The sequence below is a fragment of the Globicephala melas genome, chromosome 13 (assembly GCF_963455315.2).
Source record: "Globicephala melas chromosome 13, mGloMel1.2, whole genome shotgun sequence".
In the NCBI taxonomy this organism is placed as follows: domain Eukaryota; kingdom Metazoa; phylum Chordata; class Mammalia; order Artiodactyla; family Delphinidae; genus Globicephala; species Globicephala melas.
In genome coordinates this window covers 85251242-85273894 of record NC_083326.1, presented here as the reverse complement: position 1 = coordinate 85273894, position 22653 = coordinate 85251242, and the positions used below count along the sequence as shown (strand labels likewise).

The following is a 22653-nucleotide window of genomic DNA, read 5'->3' as shown; positions in this document are numbered from 1 at the left end:
TTTCGAGATGCTGAAACAGGCAGAGTTGACATTCCAGGGAGTGGAACTTCCAATCCCATTTTACTAATGCCCCACGAAGAGCAGTGGACCTTCACCAGCTTGCATTCATCAAGCCAAGCCCCACTCATCCTCCCAAGCCTCCTCCTCCAGGAAGGCTCCTCTGGTTTTCCACCTGGACTTCACTGTCCTCTCTCTTCTCTTTCTCAGGTCACTTCCTGTCCACAACACTTCCTCGGGGGCTTGAACAGCAGCTTGTATGGTCAGAGAACCCCCAGCTCAGAGGTTTCCGTCTCCCTTGAAGCTGCCACACAGGCCTCCATAGTAGGTACTCTGCTGACTCATGTTGATGGACAGTCTTCTTTGGTTCAGCAAGAAAATCCTGATGCCTCCTGCAGAAGCTCATCAGTATTGCTTCATCTCATTCTAGAATTCCTAAATGGAATGTTGAATTCTGCTATCATATCTATTTCTGGATTCATTTATTCAATAGCTACATTTTTGCCTAGGGAAGAATATTTGTTAATTTACACATTTGCCTTCTCTCTACCTCTAGAGAGTCTGTGAGTTCCATGAGGGTCAGGATTATTTATCAGAAAAAAAAAAAGAGAGAGAGAGAGAAAGAGAGAGAGGAAGGGAGGGAGGGAGAGAAGAAGGGAAGGAATGAATGAATGAACGAACGAACGAATGGATGAACAAACTAAGAGAGGTAGGGGGGAAATTAACCAGAATTTGCACATAAGAGATGGTCAGAAAATACCTGTAAAATGAAAACTACATTCTAGCCATCTCTAGGAACTACAAACTACAAACCCTGAAGGAGTCGACTAGATTTCTTGAGTCTGAGTCAGGGATCTTGGACCATTGAGGCTGACCACCAAGGGGCTGACTTGGGTACATCTGAGCCTCAGTTTTTCTAATTTCTGATGATGAAGAAATTGTGGGCCAGTTTTTCCAAGGCCTGACATTGCTCCTGGTTCTAGATATGGTTTGATGCACAGACCAGATCTTAAATAACATCGAGTGACCGAGTAAGACAGCTGTCTCCTTCAAGTTCTCCTGCAACCCTCTGTATTGAGACGTCAAGGAGAAGTCTCAGTTCATTGCTAACCTTTCTGTAACACTGACTCTTCTCCTTTGAAATAGAGACAGCAGGCCTCCAGCCCAGGCCCTTCTGTAAGCAATGGTGCCTAGATGGAATTCAATATTGTTGCTTTGCATATGTGGTATTTATATTTATGATAACCTTTTCTTTATCACAAGTCAGTTTTCTATTTACGGTGGTGGATGTCAAGCTTCCTTTTTAGATGAATTTATATGTTTTTTAAAGTGAGTTGACTTAAGTTGTGAGTAAATGATTCTACATGGGGTGCATATCATAGTTAAATTCATGAAGATGACCAATCATAATGGACGGACAACAAGGTCCTACTGTAGAGCACAGGGAACTATATTCAATGTCCTGGGATAAAACATAATGGAAAAGAATATATAAAAGAATGTATATATATGTATAACTGAGTCACTTTTTGTACAGCAGAAATTAACACAACATTGTAAACCAAATACGCTCTAATTAAAAAAAAGAAAATAGATCAGGCCCATCACTGATATGACAAAAAGTAAAGTCACCAAAATGGTAGATGGTTGGCATTATGGAAACACAAGACAAAGCATATATACTTGAAATGATAAATCATCTCTAATGCCAGGCAGGAGGAGGAAACCTTTCCCAGAATTAGACAAATGTCCCTAAAGGTCCTAAGCTTTCATACCCATTACACTTTTATTTGCTGTGTCACCCATCCTTCTGGCGTTGACAATCCCACATACTTCATTTTCGGATCAGAGTCTTACACTACGTCTAAATTCAACTGTTCCCCCAACAAACGTGCACTGACCACCAAGAGGACACATGGCAAGCCCAAGGTTGCACAGGTAGTTGGGGGGTGACTGGCATTCACACCCAGGCAGCTGGAATTTAGTCCTCACTCTGAACCTCTCTGCCCCACTGTCCTATGAGGTTTCTCAGATCTGAAGGGTCTCTCTGTGATGGGAAGAAGGACTGCCATTAGAAATCAGGAATGAACTTCCCCAAGATCTCTTTCAAACTCTCTTGGTACCAAGACCAGTCCGATCCCAATGCAACGCTGCCCAGCCCCCAGCAGCGCACACCCTCCAAACCACATGTCACGGCCACTGCTGAAAGTTTCTCAGGGCACTGTCAGATTCAGGTACCAGTACTTAACCTGAAACCAATTACATGTTTTTGAACAAGAAATTGAATTCCCCCTGAAATCCGCACTTCTCAAACTCAAACTGAAACAGCAATGTAACTAATATGTGAGCAGAAAATTCACAAGGTACAAAAATGGCTCCCAAACATAAGAAAAAGGGTTCAGACTGACTTTATAATTAGATGCAATCTGAAACAACACTGAGATACCATTTCTCACCTAACACACTGGCAAAAATTAAAAAGCACCCCAACACATTCTGCTGGCGAGGCTGAGTGGAAACGTTCTCGTATATGGATGGCGAGAGTCCAGACTGGCACCGCCCCTCTGGAGGGAAACTTGGCGAAACGTAAGAAAACGTCATACGCACTTACATGTTTTGACCCAGAAATCCCGTTTCTAGGAAGCCACCCTGAAGATATTCCTCCAAATACCTAAAAATCCATGCATACAAGTTTACTCCTTGCAGCACTGTTTGTAGCTGCAAAATATTGGAAACAATAAAAGATATCTCCACATAGGGGAGGGTCTGAAGAGCCGGTGGCGCGTCTATAAATGAAGCATTACACAGGTATAAAAAAGAATGGGGTGTGGGATGTTCACGGCAGGGGAAGTTGAGACGTGTGCGGGGGGTATACGGGAACTCTCTGTACTTTCTGTGCAGCTTTGCTGTGAACCTAGAACTGCTGGTTTTTTGTTGCTGTTGTTGTTGTTGTTTTGGCTGCACCTTGCATCATGTGGTATCTAAGTTCCCCGACCAGGGATTGAACCCGCACCCTCAGCAGTGAAAGTGCGGAGTCCTAACCACTGGACCACTGAGGACGTCCCTAAAACTGCTTTAAAACACAACATCTATTTAAAAGGGGGATGAAGAAAGAATGAGGACCCGAACTGGAGGAATTTCCACGCTATACTGTTAAGTGCACAGAAGTGCGCCCATAATACACTCTGGTTCATGGCAGAAAGAAGATCTAAGAAAATGCACGGGTATCTACTTACTGGTGCAGAATCGTTATAGGAAGGAAAACCAGAAACTAAAGAGATTGGTGTGGAAAGAAGGGGGGTATGGGAACGGGGGAGTAGGGATGAAGGGGGAAGGCGCACCTCTCTGAGCAGACAATTTGTATAGCTCTGACTCAGAACCAGAGCAGCGTTTCAGATATTCTAAAAGTAAACACATGATTTTTTAAAACTCAGGATGTAGGACAACCCAAAATGGAATATAAATGGTAATAATGAGCCAAACTATAGTACACACGAGCAACCTGCCACCCTAAAGGAAGCGAGAAAGAAAAGATCTAGTCTAAGTAACTTTAGACACTGTATTCATTGGATAGTGTAAGGCTATAAACAACTAGCAATTCTGAAACCACACACACTAGGATTGAAGAAATACGTAAATGTGTGAGAACATGAAAACCAGGTTTCTCACCGTCAGAAAAAGAAGTTAAAAATAAGGAAAGGGGGAAGGTTAGCGTGAACCCTGGTGATTTATTAGAATCAGTGTTATCAATATGAATCATGTTTTGGCGGGGGAGAGATGAGGGACGGATGAATGGACGGATGACGGATGGGTGGATGGATAATGGATGAATGGATGGATGGATAGATGAATGGATGGATGATGGATGGGTGGATGGATGATGGGTGAATGGATGAATGGATGATGAATGGATAGATGAATGGATGGATGACAGATGGGTGGATGGATAATGGATGAATGGATGGATGGATGATGGATGGATAGATGAATGGATGGATGATGGATGGATGAATGGATGATGGGTGAATGGATGGATGGATGGATAGATGGATGGCTGGATGGATAGACAGATAGATAGATGGATGTGTGTGTATGTGGATACAAGGGCTAGTATGCATATGTACATTTCGTAGCTCTCTTTACTAAGTTGGCTTAGGAACAATGATACCTCAGTAGCAACCAGCACGCCTAGCACTGAGACCTTGAGATGGAAGTATAGGGCTAGGCAACCTTCCTTAAAACCCCTGCTGTAGCACAAGAATATTTTCCATTTGAAGGGAGCAGACACACCGCCAGACAGACTTGAGACTAAAACATTCAGACTGAACCTTCTAAGCAGATCTTTAAATTCTCCCTGTGTTTTAAATACAGAAAAGGCAATTAAAGGAAATGCAACTCTTAAGTAAGCTTTAATTACAGACAGGTTTATGACATCTCCTAAAGATCGATTTACAAAAAATTTAAGGCTCTGTCCTCTCTCGCAATTCATGTGGCAAATCCTTCTGGGAATTCTAGGAGCTTTAGACTTCTGATCCACCACACCTCAAGCCAAACGGAAGGCAAATTTTGTCTGAAAGCTTATATTGAAAGTCATAAACATCTGCTGGCAGATCCTCATTTTGTCCCAGAGCCAGCTGACCACAAAATGCTGTATCAGAATGTAGGAACATGTCATGAAGCCACAGGGATGTGTACCGATAAATGCCTCGTGCTCGCACAAGCCATCCTCCCTCCGTTTAATCTCAAAATTCAGTGCAGTGGCCAGTCACTCAGTGGGTGTTACAACCGACGTCCATGTGCTGAATGAGAAATGAAGCTCTATGTGGTCCCATGTTTCCTGAGATTGCTTTCCCACCCCACCCTTGTCACTACCCTGACTAGGAGCCCAGGAGAGAACTAAGTGCAGAGTTTGGAAAGACAGCCAGAGTCCATGGTGTGCACCGGGCAGAGAGAAACTTCTGGGCGAAGATCTCCTGACCTGGCAGTGCCAACAGACACTGTCTCTGGGGGAGGCCCAGAGACAGCTTCAAGGGCAACACTCATGACCTTCTGGAATCCAGCAATTCACCACCACCCCGAACTCTTGGTGACCAACAATTTCCTCTCCAGCTCTATAAACCTGTCATTTCAAAAACTGTTATATATGGGGAAACAGTATGCATGGCCTTTCTGGCCCTTTTGGGGTGGTTTTTTTTCACTCAACCTAAAGCCCTTGAGATCAATTCAAGCTGTTGTATCAACAGTACCTCCCGGGACTTCCCTGGCCGTCCAGTGGTTAGGACTCCGCACTTCCACTGCAGGCGGCCGGGGTTCGGACCCTGGTGGGAGAACTAAGATCCCCGCATGCCCCGACGCTCGGACAAACAAAACAATTTTTCTTAAACTCCTTTTATTGCCGAGTAGTGTCCCATGGTACGGATGTTCTATGTATTAACTATTCACCCGTTAAAGGACCTGTGGATTGTTTCCAGTTTAAGGTTATTACAAATAAAGCTGCTATGAACATTCATGCACAGGTAAATAAGTAATAAAAGAAGTAAACGCCCAGGAGTGCCATTGCTGGCTTGCATGGTAAATGTCTGAATTTCATGTTTGAATTTCGAAGAAACTGCGCAACCGTTTTCCACATTGGCTGTACCATTTTACATTCCCAGCAACACGCGTGAGAAATCCATTTCTCCAAATTCACACAAACATCTGGCAGTGTGTGTGTGTGTGCACACACGCATAAATATATATAAAATAAATGATGATATACATACACGTATAAATTTTAGCTATCTTAATAGGTGTGTAGTTATTTCTCATCTCGTCTTGGTCTTACTTTGTATTTCCCCAATTGCTAGTAATGTAAAACATCTTTTTCATATGCTTACTTGCCATTCATATTTTTGTTCAATGAAATGTCTTTTCTTGTTGTTTGCCCAATCTTGCCAAAATACACCTTTTTTTAAATATTATTGAACTTTGATTTTTTTCCGTCAGATATGTTGTTTGCAAATACTTTCAGTCTATAATTTCTTTTCACCATCTTAACAGAGTCTTTTGCAGATTAAATATCTTTAATTTTGATGAGGTCCCATTTATCTTTTTTTTCTCTTTTATGCATCAAGCTCTCAGTGTCAAGTTTAAGAATTGCTCACCAAGTCTTAGGTCCTAAAGAGGTTCTAGGTTTCCTGATAAAAGTTGTATTAGTTTACATTTTACATTTAAATCTGTGATCCATTCTGAGTTAATTTTTGTAAAAAGTGTGACATTAAGGTCAAGGTTCATTTATTTTGCCATTGATGTCCAATGACCCCAGTACCATACATTGAAAAATGACTGTTTGCTTTTTAATTAAGACATGATATACCTCTGCTGAGTAATTTTCTTGTGGACAGCCTTCTGTTAGTCTGCCACTGTCATGTCACCCTAATAATTGAGACTTTCCCAGGTTTTAATGTGCTAACACTCTATCTCAACAAGTAAAAAAAATAGGTGTTAGTCTCAGCGTTTTTTTAACCCAGAATGTGATGTCAAAATACTTAGATCTTCTTCTTACACCCTCTTGCTGCATGCATTCGACCTTTCAGCTAGTATTCTCATTTCTGCAAAAGAAGGTGACAGCCTCCTCCCCTTCAATGAGAACACAAGGTCTAAGTGGCCACGTCACTGTCCTGTCTTTCTACTGGTATCCCTGCTGGCCCACTCCCTCCCTTTAGGTTTAGACTGTATTTCTGTACATGCACATGATTTGTCCTTCAGTCTCACGCCAAAGGCTTTCTGACATTAGAAACTATTTTTTCTCTTCTTGAACATACATCTCCCGAGCCCTGGGCAAAAATCTCACCTGCTTCATGCCTTCAACCACTGGCCGACCCCAGGGCAAGTATCTCACAATGAACAAATCAGTGATAGTCATGAGGGCACTGACCACCACGTCTTCCTGTTTGGCAATGCCCCGATGACAACTTTGTCTCCAACTACAGCCCGCTGAGCTGAGAATGTTCCGGGCCCCATAAAGGCCAAGGGTGCCAACCTCTCTGCAAGTGGAACATGATTTCATCCAGCGTCTCCTTCCCTAGCTGGACAGCACCGCCCATCCTGATATTACTGATGGTACAGTGCTCACCTAGCTGCACTTGGAAATGAGCCTTCAAGACTCCCTTCTGATGGGCCCACAGACATCTTAAAGCAACCCCTGTGAGAAAACTGAACCTTCTGGACAGGAGCTGGTATCCTCATTTGAACAGAAGTTCCAATCCCATGACACAGTCTGACACCTCTGAAAAGCACAGCAATTTTCCCATGATGCTTGGTCTTCCTAATCTATTTCTTCAATGTAGAAAATAATCTGCACTTTGGATCAGCTCAGGCAAATGACACACCTCACATGAACTTCTGAGTTCCTATTAAAATGCAACTAACATGTTTGCCTTCAAAAGCTTAAATCCGGCATTAATCCCCCAAAAAGAAAGTATTCTCCAAAAGAAAAATACTAGCCCGTAAGGATAGCTTGCATGTAACACTGGCAACCAATTAGCTTTGAATATAAATTATGACTTACCTCTGCACTGTGAACTTGAGTTCCTCAGAAAACACTGGTTTCTTCCAGGAAGGTGATATCTGCTCTGAGGATGTGACCTGTCACAGGAAGAGAGTTCACAGTGAGAACAATCTTTGTATGATGTCAATGGCCTCCTTGGTCTTCTATGGCTAAGTAGGAAGACGAAGGAAAGAAAAAGAAAGATGCTGAGTTAGATCAAAAAGCAGTTTACAAATGAAGTAGAGAAATCTGAGCTGCACTTCGTTAGTGATGTCATATGTCTGTGAAAGGAATTTGTTCTGTAATTTGCAGGAAATGACTCTCCGTGGTACATGAGTAACGTGGTAGCATCCTTGGAAACAGCCTGCACACTACATACGTGTGTGAAGTGGAATTTGCATGAGTGATCACTTGCATGTGTCTAAAATGTATACGAACGGTCTTTTATATCCTCTTCTCTCACTCAGAGTTCATTTTTGGTGAGCAGCCAGGACCCTGGGCCCAAACATCACTTCTTTTTAACTTTCATGCCCCTTCCTCCATCCTTGGGTAAATTTGCCATGGAATCCAGGTCTCTGCCCACCAGGAGACTCTCAGCCTCCTGGCCTCAGAGCTGGGATCCACTGAAGTCCAAGTAGTACAAGGGTTTGGGCAAAGTCAGCCCGACGTGACCATAGAAATTAATTCAGGGATCCCCATGCAACCCACAGGGACAGGAAACTCTCTCTGAGGAGGAAACCTGATGCTAATGCAAGAAGCTGGGAGACCAAGAACCCAGGGGCTGCCCGAGCTGTCTACGCAAGCCCGCACCAGAAGGGAGAGAAACCCACCCGGACCGTGTAGCCTTCTCACAAGCCCTGGCGTTGAGAGTCGGCCTCCCCAGGCCCAGCGCGTCTTCTGTGCCACGCTCTTAGATCCGGGACGCTGGGCTTCCCCCAGAAGCCCCGCCCCAGAACCGACACTTGCATCTCATTGGGCATATTCATGTCATGTGACCGTTCATTTCTGCAAGGGTGTCTGGGAAATGTAGTATTTTTTTATCCTGAGCTGGGCATACTGGGTTGCAAACACAATCTGGATTCTTTAAGTGAAGAAGGTAGGAAAATGATTACAGATAGAGTAGCATTAGAGTTGGCCACATTGATAAACAGCTCTACTAGGAGGCGATGGCCAAAAGAAATAAAAAACAAAAACTGATAAAGAGTTTTAAATGGCTCCCCTTAGGAGCAAGGCTAGAAATAGGGAGAAATGGAGGACAATTTTGCTTTTTAATATATGCCTTTCTGGATGATCGATGTTTGATTCTAAATAAATCACATGTAGTCCCATGAGCTGAGAGAATTTAGCAATCCTTCCATTCAATGTGCAGTTTCCTCATCCCTGATCCCATGTGATACTCGCACTTGACATAGTTGCTCCGGTTACACAGCTATTTCCTCTGATCTGGACTACTGGTTGGCTTGGAATAGAATCAAAGTGTTTCTTTTTTTCTGTACAGTCTCCTTGAATAAGAATATTTATCTGCACTGGAAGTGGGAGGGGGTTTAGAATAGTGATGAAGACAGAACTTTCTCAAGATTTTATACACTGTTTTATACGCTGAGTGTTGGCCCAGTTGTGGAGTGACTCTTTCAAACAGCAGATCTTAGAAGATTTATGTTTCACCTGATGTTGGCACCTTAGTTTTTTTCCTGGAAGGGCCTGCTTAGTTGAGCATAAATTACAGGGACACCACACACTCCAGTTTGTTTAAACAGCTTGTTAAAATCTCTCCTCCTCATATAAGGATGTCAATTTCTAAAGTATGCAGTCAAGATTATGCCTGAAAAGCACCTTAAATTGCCCATAAAGAACAGAACAATTCCACCTCTTAATAAATCCAGAATGGCCAGCTTCTTCTGGAGTGTTGTGTCAGACTATTGTTTCTTTGGCCCATCTCTAGATGAACTTGAGTTTAGGCACATTTAAAAAAACAACAGCAGGGGCTTCCCTGGTGGCGCAGTGGTTGAGAGTCCGCCTGCCGACGCAGGGGACGCGGGTTCGTGCCCCGGTCCGGGAAGATCCCACATGCCGCGGAGCGGCTGGGCCCGTGAGCCATGGCCGCTGAGCCTGCGCGTCCGGAGCCTGTGCTCCACAACGGGAGAGGCCACAACAGTGAGAGGCCTGCGTACCGCAAAAACAAAAAAACAACAAAAAAACAGCAGGTATACATACACACACACACAACTTGTGCACAAACACACGGAGACTGAAAGCTGTCTCAAGACTAGACTGATAGAAGGAGAATTTCAAATTTCAGGAAAGGTGGATTTCTGAAGAGCAAATGCAACTTTTTAACATCAGTTGGTGGTGTGTCTCAGTATCTATCAAAGTGCATCAAGCTCAGCTTAAAGAGTCTCAGGAAGAAGAGAAAAAAAGATTCCCATTGAGTTGGATTTAGTTTTTGACCGTCAGCTCATGCAGGGGCTGGAGTGGAGCCTGGGCAGGGAAGCAAGACGCAGAGATGCCCTGGCCCCGCTGCCAGTGCCTTTAACCCATGCGGCCCTGCAGACCCTTCGCTACTGCGCAGGCGGCAAGACAAACACATTTTCACTTTCTGTCCTGCATCCGCACCCCAGGACCCTGGCAGAAGCCGTGCGCCGCCTGCGTCCCTGCGGGGCTGAGGCCTGTCCCCTCGCAGGTCCCCAGGGCCACCAAAGCCAGTGCTGGGCGAGAAAAGGCGCTTGATGCCACCTGCGCCAGGAGCTTGGAGACCACTCTCCCGCCCCACCCGCCGAGTCGGCGCGGTGATCCCCGCCCCAAGTGTGCACAGTGAAAATAACAGTAGTCGTATCACCAGCTGGTCTTCTAGTGAATGCTCCAGGCTCTGGGCTGTGTCCGATGTGTCCATGACATTCCCTCCACTCCAAGAGGCCGCGCGTTCCCCTGGGGTGAAAGGCTGCAGGTAGGGGACTCCTGGGAAGCCCGGTTCTGTTCCAGAGACTCGCACCCACCAGCGTCTCTGGGCCCGACACCCACTACCTGCACCCCCCAAATCACATCGGACCGAATCTGGGGTGTCAGGGGGAGTCCCCGAATTCAAACCCGGCCAAGCCCGGGTTTGCTGTAGCTGCGTTGTGAGCGCGCCTTCCTCCGTTATCCACGAGCAGCTCTGGGACCTGGGGTTGGGCAGAAGGGGTGCGAAAAGCCAGGCTCTCCGCCAGTCCCAGTTTGACAAGGTGCAGATGGGGGGTTGGAGGTAATCCTATGCTTGGCGGAAAAGGGGCTCACATAATCGGACCCCGCTTACTGGATCCCAGGTGTAGACCCCACGAAAGCCCGAGTGGGCTGCAGTAAACCCATGCCCTCAGCCACGCCCCCTCCTCTCCGACTCCAGGTGCTTCAGATGGCTTCAGGTCGGGGTTCTGAAGATCCTGGAACGGACACGTTTGCCCCAGCCCCCGACGAGGCTGCCCCAGGGTCTGCCCATCCAGGGAAGGGGCCCCACAGAGGCGCTGCCGGTGGCAGCAGCGCCCTCTCCAGATTTCCCCAACAAACCCCAAGTTCAAGCGACCCCCGCCCAAGGGCCGGCGCGACAGACGCCCCCATCCCTGCCTTACCTCTACCCGGCAGGGTGCCCCGCACAGCCCCGGGGCCCTGTGTTTGGAGCGCATCATGCAGCCCCCGGGTTCACGCCTCCCGCCCGCGGCCCCCGCGGCTGCCCCCGACCCCGGCGCTACCCGGGCAGCCGAACTGGGCGGGTCCGGCTGCGTCTCCGTAGGTCGTGCCGGATCCCCGCTGGGTGGTCCTCGCCCCGGCGGCTCCGGCTCTGGCGACGGCTGGGGCTCGGATCCCACAACTTTTCTCCAGTCTCTGGCCTCCCAGGCTCCGGACCCTCGGGACTCTCGGCCCCGCCCCACCCTGGCCCCACCCCTTCCCCGGCCCCGCCCACAGGCGCTCCGCCCGCCCCGGCCCCGCCCCGCCGGAGGTGGTGTGAGAAAGTGCGCCCACCCGCGGGAGAGCATCCCTCTAGGCCGCCAGAAGCTTCGGGAGAGAAAGAGCGAAGGGGAGAGGGGCGGTTTCCATAGGACCTTCAGAAATTCGCTTCTCTGCCGCTAAACCCTACTTTGTGCACCTTCGTGCCTTACCTCCCCGCTGCGTAGCCCTGGTGAGTTCTGATACGGCTCACCAAGTCACTGCGGGAGGGGGAGGGTGGTCGACACTCTTCGAGATGTTCGGATGTCTGGAATTAGAATGGGGCAAAAACTGTGTGTGCGTGTGTGTGTGTGTGTAAAAGCACACAATTGTGTGTGGCCACACAGCACTGGGAGATAGTGGTTGCCTCAGGAAGGGGACTGGACGGTTGAGATTGGGGAAAAATTAATTCTACTTGCCGGCCAGGAGCAGAGCGCAGCTAAGAAAACGCTTCCAACCAAAAAGGTTAACTCTAAAATACTGATTCTTATAGTTCTAGATGCGAGCAGAAAATTAATTTTTCAACGAAGTACGCTAATTTCCCAGTTCTCCACTTCATGTGGAGAAGACTCAGTGGACGTAGCTGCCCGTGGCCACACGTAGCAGCAGGGACGGCTCTTTCTTGCATGGTTTATCACAGGATATTGCATATAGTTCCCCGTGCTGTACAGTAGGACCTTGTTTCTCCATTCTATATATACTAGTTTGCATCTGCTGACCCCAAACTCCCAATCCATCCCTCCCCCACCTTCCCCTCCCCCTTGGCATGCACAAATCTGTTCTCTACCTCTGTGAGCCTGTTTCTGTTTCGTAGATAGGTTCGTTTGTGTGATATTTTAGATTCCACATGTAGGTGATATCATATGGTATTTGTCTTTCTCTGTCTGACTTGCTTCACTTTCCATGATAATCTCTAGGTCCGTCCAGGTTTGCTGTGGGGATTGAAGCTCTGAATTCAGATGTGCTGTAACGGGTAGAGGAGGGGACGAGAAGATGGAGTCATTAATGTGAGCTAGAAGGAGCTGGGCGACGGAGTTGCGACCCCTGACATGGCTGGGAAAGGGATCCTCATTTTCATCTCCCCCCGGATGTGCCCTTGGACGCTGAGAACTCAGAAGCCCGGGAGAAATTGCCTCTCACCGCCTTCTCCATCTCTGATTAAGGAAGCAAGTGTGCCTTTGGGATGGATTAGAACATTCATGGAAATCAGAAAGATACACAGGGCTAGGGTACGAGGTAGGATGGGGCAGAGTTAGCAGAACCGATTATTAGACGTAAACAAGTAAGCGTTTGTTTGACTCACATAACAAGGAGTGTGGAGGTAGGGAGCCCAGGATTCAGACAATGGCTCAGTTCATAAGAACCCAGGACCGTTCCATTTTCTGCCCCCATCATTAGCAGGTTGGCTTGTCATGTCACCATGGTGAGATGGCTATTGTACCTGCAGGTATCTTGTCTGTTTTCCAGGCAGGTGGAGGGGAGCAGGGCGCAAAGACAGCAAGCCTGCCTGTGGAGCTTGGGGGTTTATTTAGGAAGGGATGTCCTCCCCAGCAGACGTCTAACCAGACCCTGGGTGGCAGGCCCACCAGTGCCTACATCCGGGGTGAGACCACCGTGATGTCTCAGCAGGCTGACGTTATTAGGCTGTGCAAACTGGGGGTGGGGCTGGGCAGGACCCAGGGGAAGCAGGGGAGGTGGGAGGGAGGAGGGGCTTTGCCAAGTTGGCCGCTGCCTGGCGTCCAGCAGGAATCATTGTTCCACCCGTGGCGCCGGCTCCTGAGAGGGGGCGGGAAGGAGGGGGGCTGAGGCGGTCCACCGTGAAGGAGGAAGGAAGTCGATTTCATCCCCCACCACCTTCCATCGGTCATAGTTTCACCCTGTGAGCGTGAACCCTTTGCACACCCGTTGTGCACCTGGATGCCGAGCGGTCCTCAGCCCTGCAGCATCCTTCATCTCCGGCCAACAGGGGTGCCCGTGTCAGGGAACAGGGACCACACCTCATGGCTGTTCCGGAAGGTGTGCCAGGCTGTGGCCATGAGGCAGGGCCTGGAGGAAGTCAGATGGGTTGCATCCTCATGACGTCAGTCCAAGTGCTCCAGGGGCCAGGTGACATCCCTACACCCAGATTTCCCTCCATCTCACCACTGACTCTCTGGTACCAAACAAACTCCAAAAGTAAACATCAGATGACCTACTGTATAGCACAAGGAACTCTGCTCAATAACTGTAATAACCTATATGGGAGAAGAGTGAAAAAGAATGGATATATGGGGACTTGCCTGGTGGCGCAGTGGTTAAGAATCCGCCTGCCAACTCAGGGGACACGGATTCCAGCCCTGGTCCGGGAAGATCCCACGTGCCGTGGAGCAACTAAGCCTGTGCGCCACAACTACTGAGCCTGCGCTCTAGAGCCTGCGAGCCACAATTACTCAGCTCACGTGCCACAACTACTGAGCCCGGACGCCTAGAGCCTGTGCTCTGCAGCAAGAGAAGCCACCGCAATGAGAAGCCCTCGCACCGCAGCAAAGAGTAGCACCCACCCGCTCGCCGCGACTAGAGAAAGCCCGCGCGCAGCAATGAAGACCCAATGCAGCCAAAAATAAATTTAAAAACTAATAATAATGGGGGCTTCCCTGGTGGCGCAGTGGTTGAGAGTCCGCCTGCCGATGCAGGGAACGCGGGTTCGTGCCCTGGTCCGGGAAGATCCCACGTGCCGTGGAGCTGCTGGGCCCTTGAGCCATGGCCGCTAAGCCTGCGCGTCCGGAGCCGTGAGAGGCCCGCGTACCGAAATTAAAAAAAAAAAAAAAGGATATATGTACATGTATAACTGAATCACTTAGCTGTACACCTGAAACTAACACAACTTTGTAAATCAGCTATAATGTAAGATAATAATTAAATTTAAAAAATCAAATGATTCCAAAAAGATCAGCCTTTGGTTCCCTCCCCATGTCAGACTATTGGACATATTTGGTTTTATTTAAAAACAACTGGATTTTGAAATGGCCATTGTCTGCCTTTAAAAACTACACACAAATCCCATTTCTTCCCTCGGAACTGTCTTTACAGTGTATCTCAAGTGTAAATTTGAATACATTGACACAAGCCAAGCATTTGCATCAACTTTTTTTTTTTCTCTTTTACTTTGTACTCTTAAAAAAAAAAACACCTTTATTGGAGTATAATTGCTTTACAATGGTGTCTTAGTTTCTGCTGTATAACAAAGTGCATCAGCTATACGTATACATATATCCTCATATCCCCTCCCTCTTGCGTCTCCCTCCCACCCTCCCTATCCCACCCCTCTAGGTGGTCACAAAGTTAACGATTTAAGAGGACATCTGAGATTAACATTTGAAAGATGTTCTCTTCACTGCTCAGTGACTGTTCCTGGAACTGGGCAGGAGTGACAGGAGTCAGATTTTTTAATGGATTGAAATTTCTGTTCAGATCTGCTCCAGAAGGACAAACAAATAACATGTCCGCTTCTTTATGGTGTGTGTTGCTTCTTCACAGAACATCCTGGGGTTTTGAGTTTCATTTCCACAGACTAAAAGTCCTGGTTAGGGAGAAAAACAAAAGCTTTTTTTTTCTATCCAGCGCTTTTAAAAAAGAGGAGACATTTGTAACAAAAACACAGATAATTGGGTCCATATGTCCCTGGGGAATAGAGTCCTCCACTGAGATCCATATGAAGAGATGTTTGTAATAAAAACGTCAGCAGGAGAGGTACAGAGAAATTAGTTTGAAAACTAATTAGTTTGAAAACTCCAAATGCTTTCACAAATGCAGGCATCAGACGCTGGGTCACCAACATTCTCCCTAGTTTTAATTTATTAAAAAAAAAAAAAATCATTCCACCAATTCAGAAAGCCCTCAGGGCTCTGAATGTGTGCTTCCTGTACTCCGTTCTGCGCTCTTGCAAGCTACTTGGCGCCATGTCCAGTTGTAACTATCCTTGAACTAGAGATTCAAGTTTTGTCTGGGGGGTGGAGATGTGTACTCAGATGAATCACTCCCCAGCTGGGCCCAACTCTGACAGCACTTTGAGTGTGAAAGCTGGCGTTTGGAGAATTAATAAATACTGTGATGCTTATTCACAGTCCAATCAAAGATTCCCTTTCTTTCTTTCAGTGTTAGCACTCCTGGTCCGCAGCATTATATCCGCTTACAGATCATGAGCTATAAACGTCTAGCCCGTCGCTGACTCTTCATTTGGAGCGGAACAGGATTTAAAAGCTGGCTTGTGCAAGCATGAGCAACGTAAAGCTGACATGTTAGGTTTGCATTGGAGATTCAAAGACACAGGTGATGTTTTCTGTTAATTTTAAAAAGAGGAATAAGAGTTATCAGAATTATATCCCAGTGGCTGAAGGAGGTGTCTGTGACGTGAAATGCCTTTTGGCTTCTCTTTGAAAGGAACGTGGATATTAAAGAGAGACCTGTCCCCAGGGGCCTCCTTTATTCCCTCCCCTGCAACAGGTAAATTCTAGCAAACTTTTTTTTTCCTTTGCTCTGGACCTTTATTTATTTGTTACCATTTTTAAAAAATTAATTAATTTTTTAATTTTTGGCTGTGTTGGGTCTTCGTTTCTGTGCGTGGGCTTTCTCTAGTTGTGGCAAGCAGTGGCCACTCTTCATCGCGGTGTGCGGGCCTCTCACTATCGCGGCCTCTCTTGTTGCGGAGCACAGGCTCCAGACGCGCAGGCTCAGTAGTTGTGGCTCACGGGCCTAGTTGCTCCGCGGCATGTGAGATCCTCTCAGACCAGGGCTCGAACCTGTGTCCCCTGCATTAGCAGGCAGATTCTCAACCACTGGGCCACCAGGGAAGCCCCATTACCATTTTTTAAGTGTAGTTAATTTGCAATGTCATGTTAGTTTCAGGTGTAAAGCAAAGTGATTCAGATTCAAAGTGATTCACATAGATACGTTCTTTTTCAGGTTCTTTTCCATTGTAGGTTATTACAAGATACTGAATATAGTTCCCTGTGTTCTACAGTAGGTCCTTGTCATTTATGTATTTTATATATAGTCGTGTGTATCTGTTAATCCCAAACTCCTAATTTATCCCTCACCCCCGATATCCCCTTTGGTAACCATAAGTTTGTTTTCTATGTCTGAGAGTCTATATTTTGTAAATAAATGCATTTATATCATTTTTTAAAGATTCCACATATAAATGAAATCATACGATATTTCACTTTCTCTGTCTGACTTACTTAATATGATCATCTCAAGGTCCGTTCATGTTGCTGCAAATGGCATTATTTTATTCTTTTTTATGGCTGAGTAATATTCCACTGTGCATATGTACCACATCTTCTTTATCCATACATCTGTCGATGGACATTTAGGTTGTTTCCATGTCTTGGCTATCGTGAATAGTGCTGCAATGAACATTGGGGCACATGTATCTCTTTGAATTATGTTTTTCTCCGAGTCTATGCCAAGGAGTGGGATTGCTGGATGATAAAGTAACTATTTTTAGTTTTTTGAGGAACCTCCGTACTGTTCTCCATAGTGGCTGTACCAGTTTACATTCCCACCAACAGTGTAGGAGGGTTCCCTTTTTCTTTGCACCCTCTCCAGCATTTATTATTTGTGACTTTTTAATGGTGGCCATTCTGACCAGTGTGAGGTGATACCTCATTTTAGTTTTGGTTTGCATTTCTCTAATAATTAACGATATTGAGCATCTTTTCATGTGTCTGTTGGCCATCCGTCTGTCTTCTTTGGAGAGATGTCTATTTAGGTCTTCCACCCATTTTTTGTTTGGGTTGTTTGTTTTTCTAATATTAAAGCTGTCTGAGCTGTTTGTACGTTTTGGAAATTAGTCCCTTGTCGGTAGCATTGTTCGCAAAGATTTTCTCTCTAGGTTGTCTTTTCGTTTTGCTTATGGTTTCCTTTGCTGTGCAAAACAGGGAGCTCTTTTTTTATTGGTGGTGGTCCCAAGAAAAGTGGAGGAACGGGTGGAGAGGGTGGGGAACCTCTCACAAGGGTCTAGGAGCCGCTAAGGAAATATGAGGTCTTCTTCAGCCCACCTTTCCTGCTTCCAGCTCTGCTTCTTCCTTCCCCAGCTCCACACACGGTATGGCCTCAGCCTGTGTAACTTTCTCCGTTGTCAGTGTGTCACCTCAAAATTATTTCACACTCTTTACATGAATCATATTTTGGCAAAAACCCCTCTGTTGGAAATATCCCCCTAACTGGAGATAGCCTGCTGCTAGAGGGGACCTTGGGCACCTGCCCTCCATCTGTGAAACAAGGTTGGCGAGTGAGGCGACTCCCAAGATTGCTTCCAGCATGAACATTCTGTTATTCTAATTTAGAAGTCCATAATCCTATGCTCTATAAAGTGAAGATAGTCTTTATTTTGCTACATTTTCAGACATAAGGGGCAATGCTATGAATACCCTCATTTAAAATCTTAAGCTTCCAAGTCTTTATTTTGGAAGCTATTTCAAGTTTCCCACATTCTCCAAAGAAATCTCTTCTTTGGTGAGGAAAAGGGATATAGAAGGGGAGGAAAGAGAAAAAAAAAATGCAAGTTGGGGCCAGACAGGGTTGTCTGAGGATAGAGATACCAGATTTAACAAAGAAAATAGAGGACATTCAGTTCACTTTGAATTTCAGATAAACAATAAATAATTTTAGTGCAAGTATATCCTATGTAATATTTGGGATATACTTATACTAAAAAAACCCAAAGTTGTCATTTCTATGAAATTCAAATTTAACTAGCTGCCCTATGTTTTACAAAAATTCTGTGCTTGGTAAATGCTACTGTCCTGTTATTCATTCAGTATGCCTTGCAGAAATAGTTTATTTTCTAGTCCATAAGACATAACCGAGTATAAAACACACTCATTTCTTTAAGACAGATATTTATGGTGGAAAATCCAAGTACTTTACATCATACACGGTTGGGAAATGATTTTAAAATTGTTTTGTAGGAAAAATATATAACGTTGCTCATGTAAATACAATATGCTGTATATTATATATGAGGAAACAGTTCTGGAGTTGAAATAATAGCCAACCAGTGCTGAAAAATTATAAAATCACATAGTTAAAAGAAATACATCAGCGAATAATACTGGAATACAGCAGAAGAAATACCACAGCTGTGCCAGTGAAATGGACCTATTCCTTACATGTATCGTTATGATAACAAAAGGCCAGTATGGTAGTTCATAGAATACTGGTAACTAAAAAGCAAAGTACACTGTAAAATAAATGACATTAGTATGAATTCCTATACTGTGCTTGTAGTCAGGGTAAATCAAGCAACAAAACCAACAAAAATATAAATTTTGAATGAATTCTCACCCAGGTTGTCAGATTAATGTAGACAAAATCAGTATTTCAGTAGAAAACGCAGACAGGGAATAAAACCCAACTGGATGAAATTCCAAGGCCATGCTCATCCACGCAGAAAAAATATTTATCTCCCCGAAAATATATATTTCTATTAGTATAGAACAGGCAATAAGGGATCATTAAATGAAATCTGGGAAAAGCTAGCTTGATCAAGAATTTCTATTACTGTTTGAGACATACATTGCAGCAGAAATAAATATAAACCAAACACAGACAGGAAGTAACCCAAATGCTACCTGTAACTGTCTGGGTATCCCAGGTCTTACTATTTATGTGAAGCAAACCAGCCTAAGATGTGGGGTTGCTGTCTTTACTCTGACGTTTTGGGTTTGCATTCTTGGCCACAGGGAACTAGCAACATGGCTGCCACTTTGAAATCCACTGTCCAGCTCATATCAGAGGTGGGAGGGACATACTCGCTTTCAACCTGTAACATGGGTTGCCTGGATATACGATAATTTTTAGATGAGTTGCTTTTGAGAAAAAGCTAGCAAACGTATCACAACTTGAACGAAGTGGGAGGTGAAAATATTTGATTAGAGAGGTTGATCAGCAACAAAATATAAACAGAAAAAACTGTTATATGTCAACTGCAATTATATGTCAACTGCAAAATTCTTAATTCAGCCATGATTAAAAGGAAAGACAAGGGGCTTCCCTGGTGGCGCAGTGGTTGAGAGTCCGCCTGCCGATGCAGGGGACGCGGGTTCGTGCCCCGGTCCGGGAAGATCCCACATGCCGCGGAGCGGCTGGGCCCGTGAGCCATGGCCGCTGGGCCTGCGCGTCTGGAGCCTGTGCTCCGCAACGGGAGAGGCCACAACAGTGAGAGGCCCGCATACCGCAAAAAAAAAAAAAAAAAAAAAAGTAAAGACAAAACCACAGAATTGTCTAACAACTTTCAGAGAAACAGTCAGAAGCTATTGACATGAATATTTACATAAATAAAAGGAAAAGCTAGCCAACATTTACATTCCACCTTTATCTTAACATTTAAATCAGATTTATTCTTATTCTGTATCATGTCATCATAAATTTGAGTTTGTTTCTAAAAAAAGGCAAATGATGTTCTTGTAATATTGATATATGTATTTGTATTTAATGATTAAAAGGACTGTTGTTTTTTTTTTTTTTTTCTGGTACGTGGGCCTCTCACTGTTGTGACCTCTCCCATTGCGGAGCACAGGCTCCGGACGCGCAGGCCCAGCAGCCGTGGCTCACGGGCCCAGCGCTCCGCGGCATGTGGGATCCTCCCGGACCAGGGCATGAACCCGTGTCCCCTGAATCGGCAGGTGGACTCTCAACCACTGTGCCACCAGGGAAGCCCAGGACTGTTGATTTTTAACCATGAACCTGTGAGTGCTGTTACTGACAGCTATATTTGGTAGACAATGTTTGGAAAACAAACAGATGACTTTAATGATATAAACTAGTTTGCCAAAGGCATTGATTTTACTCAAGAACTTAGGATAATTAAACTGCTGACTCTGATCTCACAGATCTAGCTCTGGTCAATTCAACCAGGATAAAAAGACTCAACAAAATCCACCCGCCTCCCTTTTTTTGTGACCCAGGCCAATGAGAGCGCTGTCCAGGTAGACAGTGGAATAATGAACGGTAACATTGGCCTATTTCTGGATGATCCAGGAGGCAACGTTTTTAAAGTATTTAATCATCTAACACATCACCCCAGAGAGCTAATTACACTGAATTTAGACAACTTGGGAACTTTTATTTTCATTTTGCAGAAGGAAACAGTAAAGGTCAATTGCGATTGCTCTATGCCCCTACGTTACTGCATTGTCCCCCATCTAAAAACTTCTCAGAAGCCTTTCGTGATCCTGACTGACGGCCCTCGCTCCAAGCATTCCCCCCACCCCTATCCTCCAGTGCCTTCCTCTCATTCTGGAACCTAGGAGCAACATACATGTCTTCTGCAGTGCCTCTCCACCGCCCTCTACAGACAAAGCTTCAGTGTCAGCTGGTAAAGGGGAAAAAAAATAAGGGCCCAGATTCATTTTTGCAGACTGTACTATACAGGGTTCTCCAGAGACACAGAACCAATTGGATATACAGAGAGATGTACAGAAGAGGAGATTTATACAGGAGTTAGCTCACCTGGTTCCAGAGGCCTAGAAGTCCCACCATCTACCATCTGCAGGCCGGAGAACCAGGAAAGCTGGTGGTGTAATTCAACCCAAGTCCGAAGGCCTGAGAACCCGGAGTTCCAATGACCGAGGGCAGGGGAAGGTGGATGTCCCAGTTCCAGAGGAGAGAACTTGCCCTTCCTTTGACTTCTGTTCTATTTGGGCCCTCAGAGCAGAGGGGAATAACCACCCACATTGGTGACAGTGATCTTCTTAGTGTCCTGAATCAGATGCTGATCTCTTCCAGAAATACCCTCACAGACAGACACACAGAAATAATGCTTTGCCAGCTCTCTGGGCATCCGTTAGCGCATTCATGTTGACACCTAACATTAAGCATCGCATAGGCCAAGCAAAAAGGGTGAATTCATGGCTGGGAGGCAGAAATCAAGTCCAAGTGGCTGTATCCCATGAAAGCCGCAGTGGAGCAGGAAACGAGTTGAAGTTAGAAGAGAAACCAAGAATCTAGTTAGGCACAGAGTTGGAAATCACCGGAAAATCCTCTGCGGTGAAAGACCCATGATGCAGGGGCTCATCTGCCTACTGTGTATGCTACAGGGAACCTGGCACCCAAAAGACATTATGGAGTGAATAAACAAAATGAAATTTAATTCCCTTAGCACGCATGGAAATTCAGAGTGAAGATAACGAACTCTCCTAAAGATGTGGAAAAGGAGGGTTAGCTAATTAGCTAAATATCGAAGGTCAGATTGGCTTTAGCTGATGTGTGTGCGTGCGCGTATGTGTGTGTGTGTGTGTGTGTGCCTCCACTTGCGAAGAAAGAGGATGAGATGTGGTTCATTAAAACATGAGTCGGCTATCTTTAAGTAGTCTATTTTCCTGTATATTTTTTAGTTTTATCTTTTCCCAATGAATGTATGTGATTTTATAATTTAAAAAATAATATCCATTGAATTAATAAAAGAAGACGCCGCCAAACTAAGTGACGAGTGAGCCATAAACAGATGGGATATTAATCCTCAGGCCACCAGCTTTGGCCCTGAAGTGATTTTCATTCTTCAAATCCCAAGCCTGGATTAATACCATAACCCCCAAGAACAGGTAAGAGTAAGAAAAATGGGACAAACTGCATCATTGCTTCTTGGGTAACGTATGTCCGGGGCCTGTTCTGATACGGAAGACCAGCAGCATCTGGTTTCAGCATCTGATCACGGTCTCATAGCTTCCCTTCTCTCGGGCCATACTTCACAATTATGACCCCAATCGGCCTCCCCCATAAGTGTTTCTGCTAGCTGCCACCCGAGGAGGAGCTTAGGCACTCAGATTCCTTTTCCAAGGGGAGGCCCCAATGAGCTTAGAGGACCCTCACCAAAATGATAGTTCTTTCTCTGTAATTTTGCCCAGAAAACAGTGTCTCACCTCTGGCTTATGTTACACTCCAGGGCTTGGGGTGTAATGACAGAGGCCACCAGGGGTGGGAAACAAAGGCAGCCTCTGGGAAGAAGGATGCCCCTGTTACCAAGTCGGATCTCTACTGCTCACACGACACGCCAATAAATGGAGAGACGAGGTGCAGGGGCAATGAATAGCGACTTTATCTGGAAAGCTAGCAGACCGGGAAGATAGTGGAGTAGCATCCCAAAGAAGTATCTTACGCGAGTTAGATTTCAGGTTTCTTTTGTGCTGAAA

At 45.6% G+C, this 22653-nt stretch overlaps 1 protein-coding gene across 1 annotated transcript in view; it reads right to left on the bottom strand.

Moving 5' to 3' along the window:
• Positions 1–11529, bottom strand: part of LOC132598324 (uncharacterized) — a 75229-nt gene extending 63700 nt beyond the window's left edge. The window contains exons 1-2 of the mRNA XM_060310139.1: positions 11125–11529; positions 7547–7623 (exon numbers count right to left, since the gene is read on the bottom strand). Of these exons, the coding sequence (XP_060166122.1) occupies positions 7547–7623; positions 11125–11529 (482 nt within the window). The remainder of the gene's footprint in view (positions 1–7546; positions 7624–11124) is intronic.
• Positions 11530–22653: the final 11124 nt, after the last annotated feature.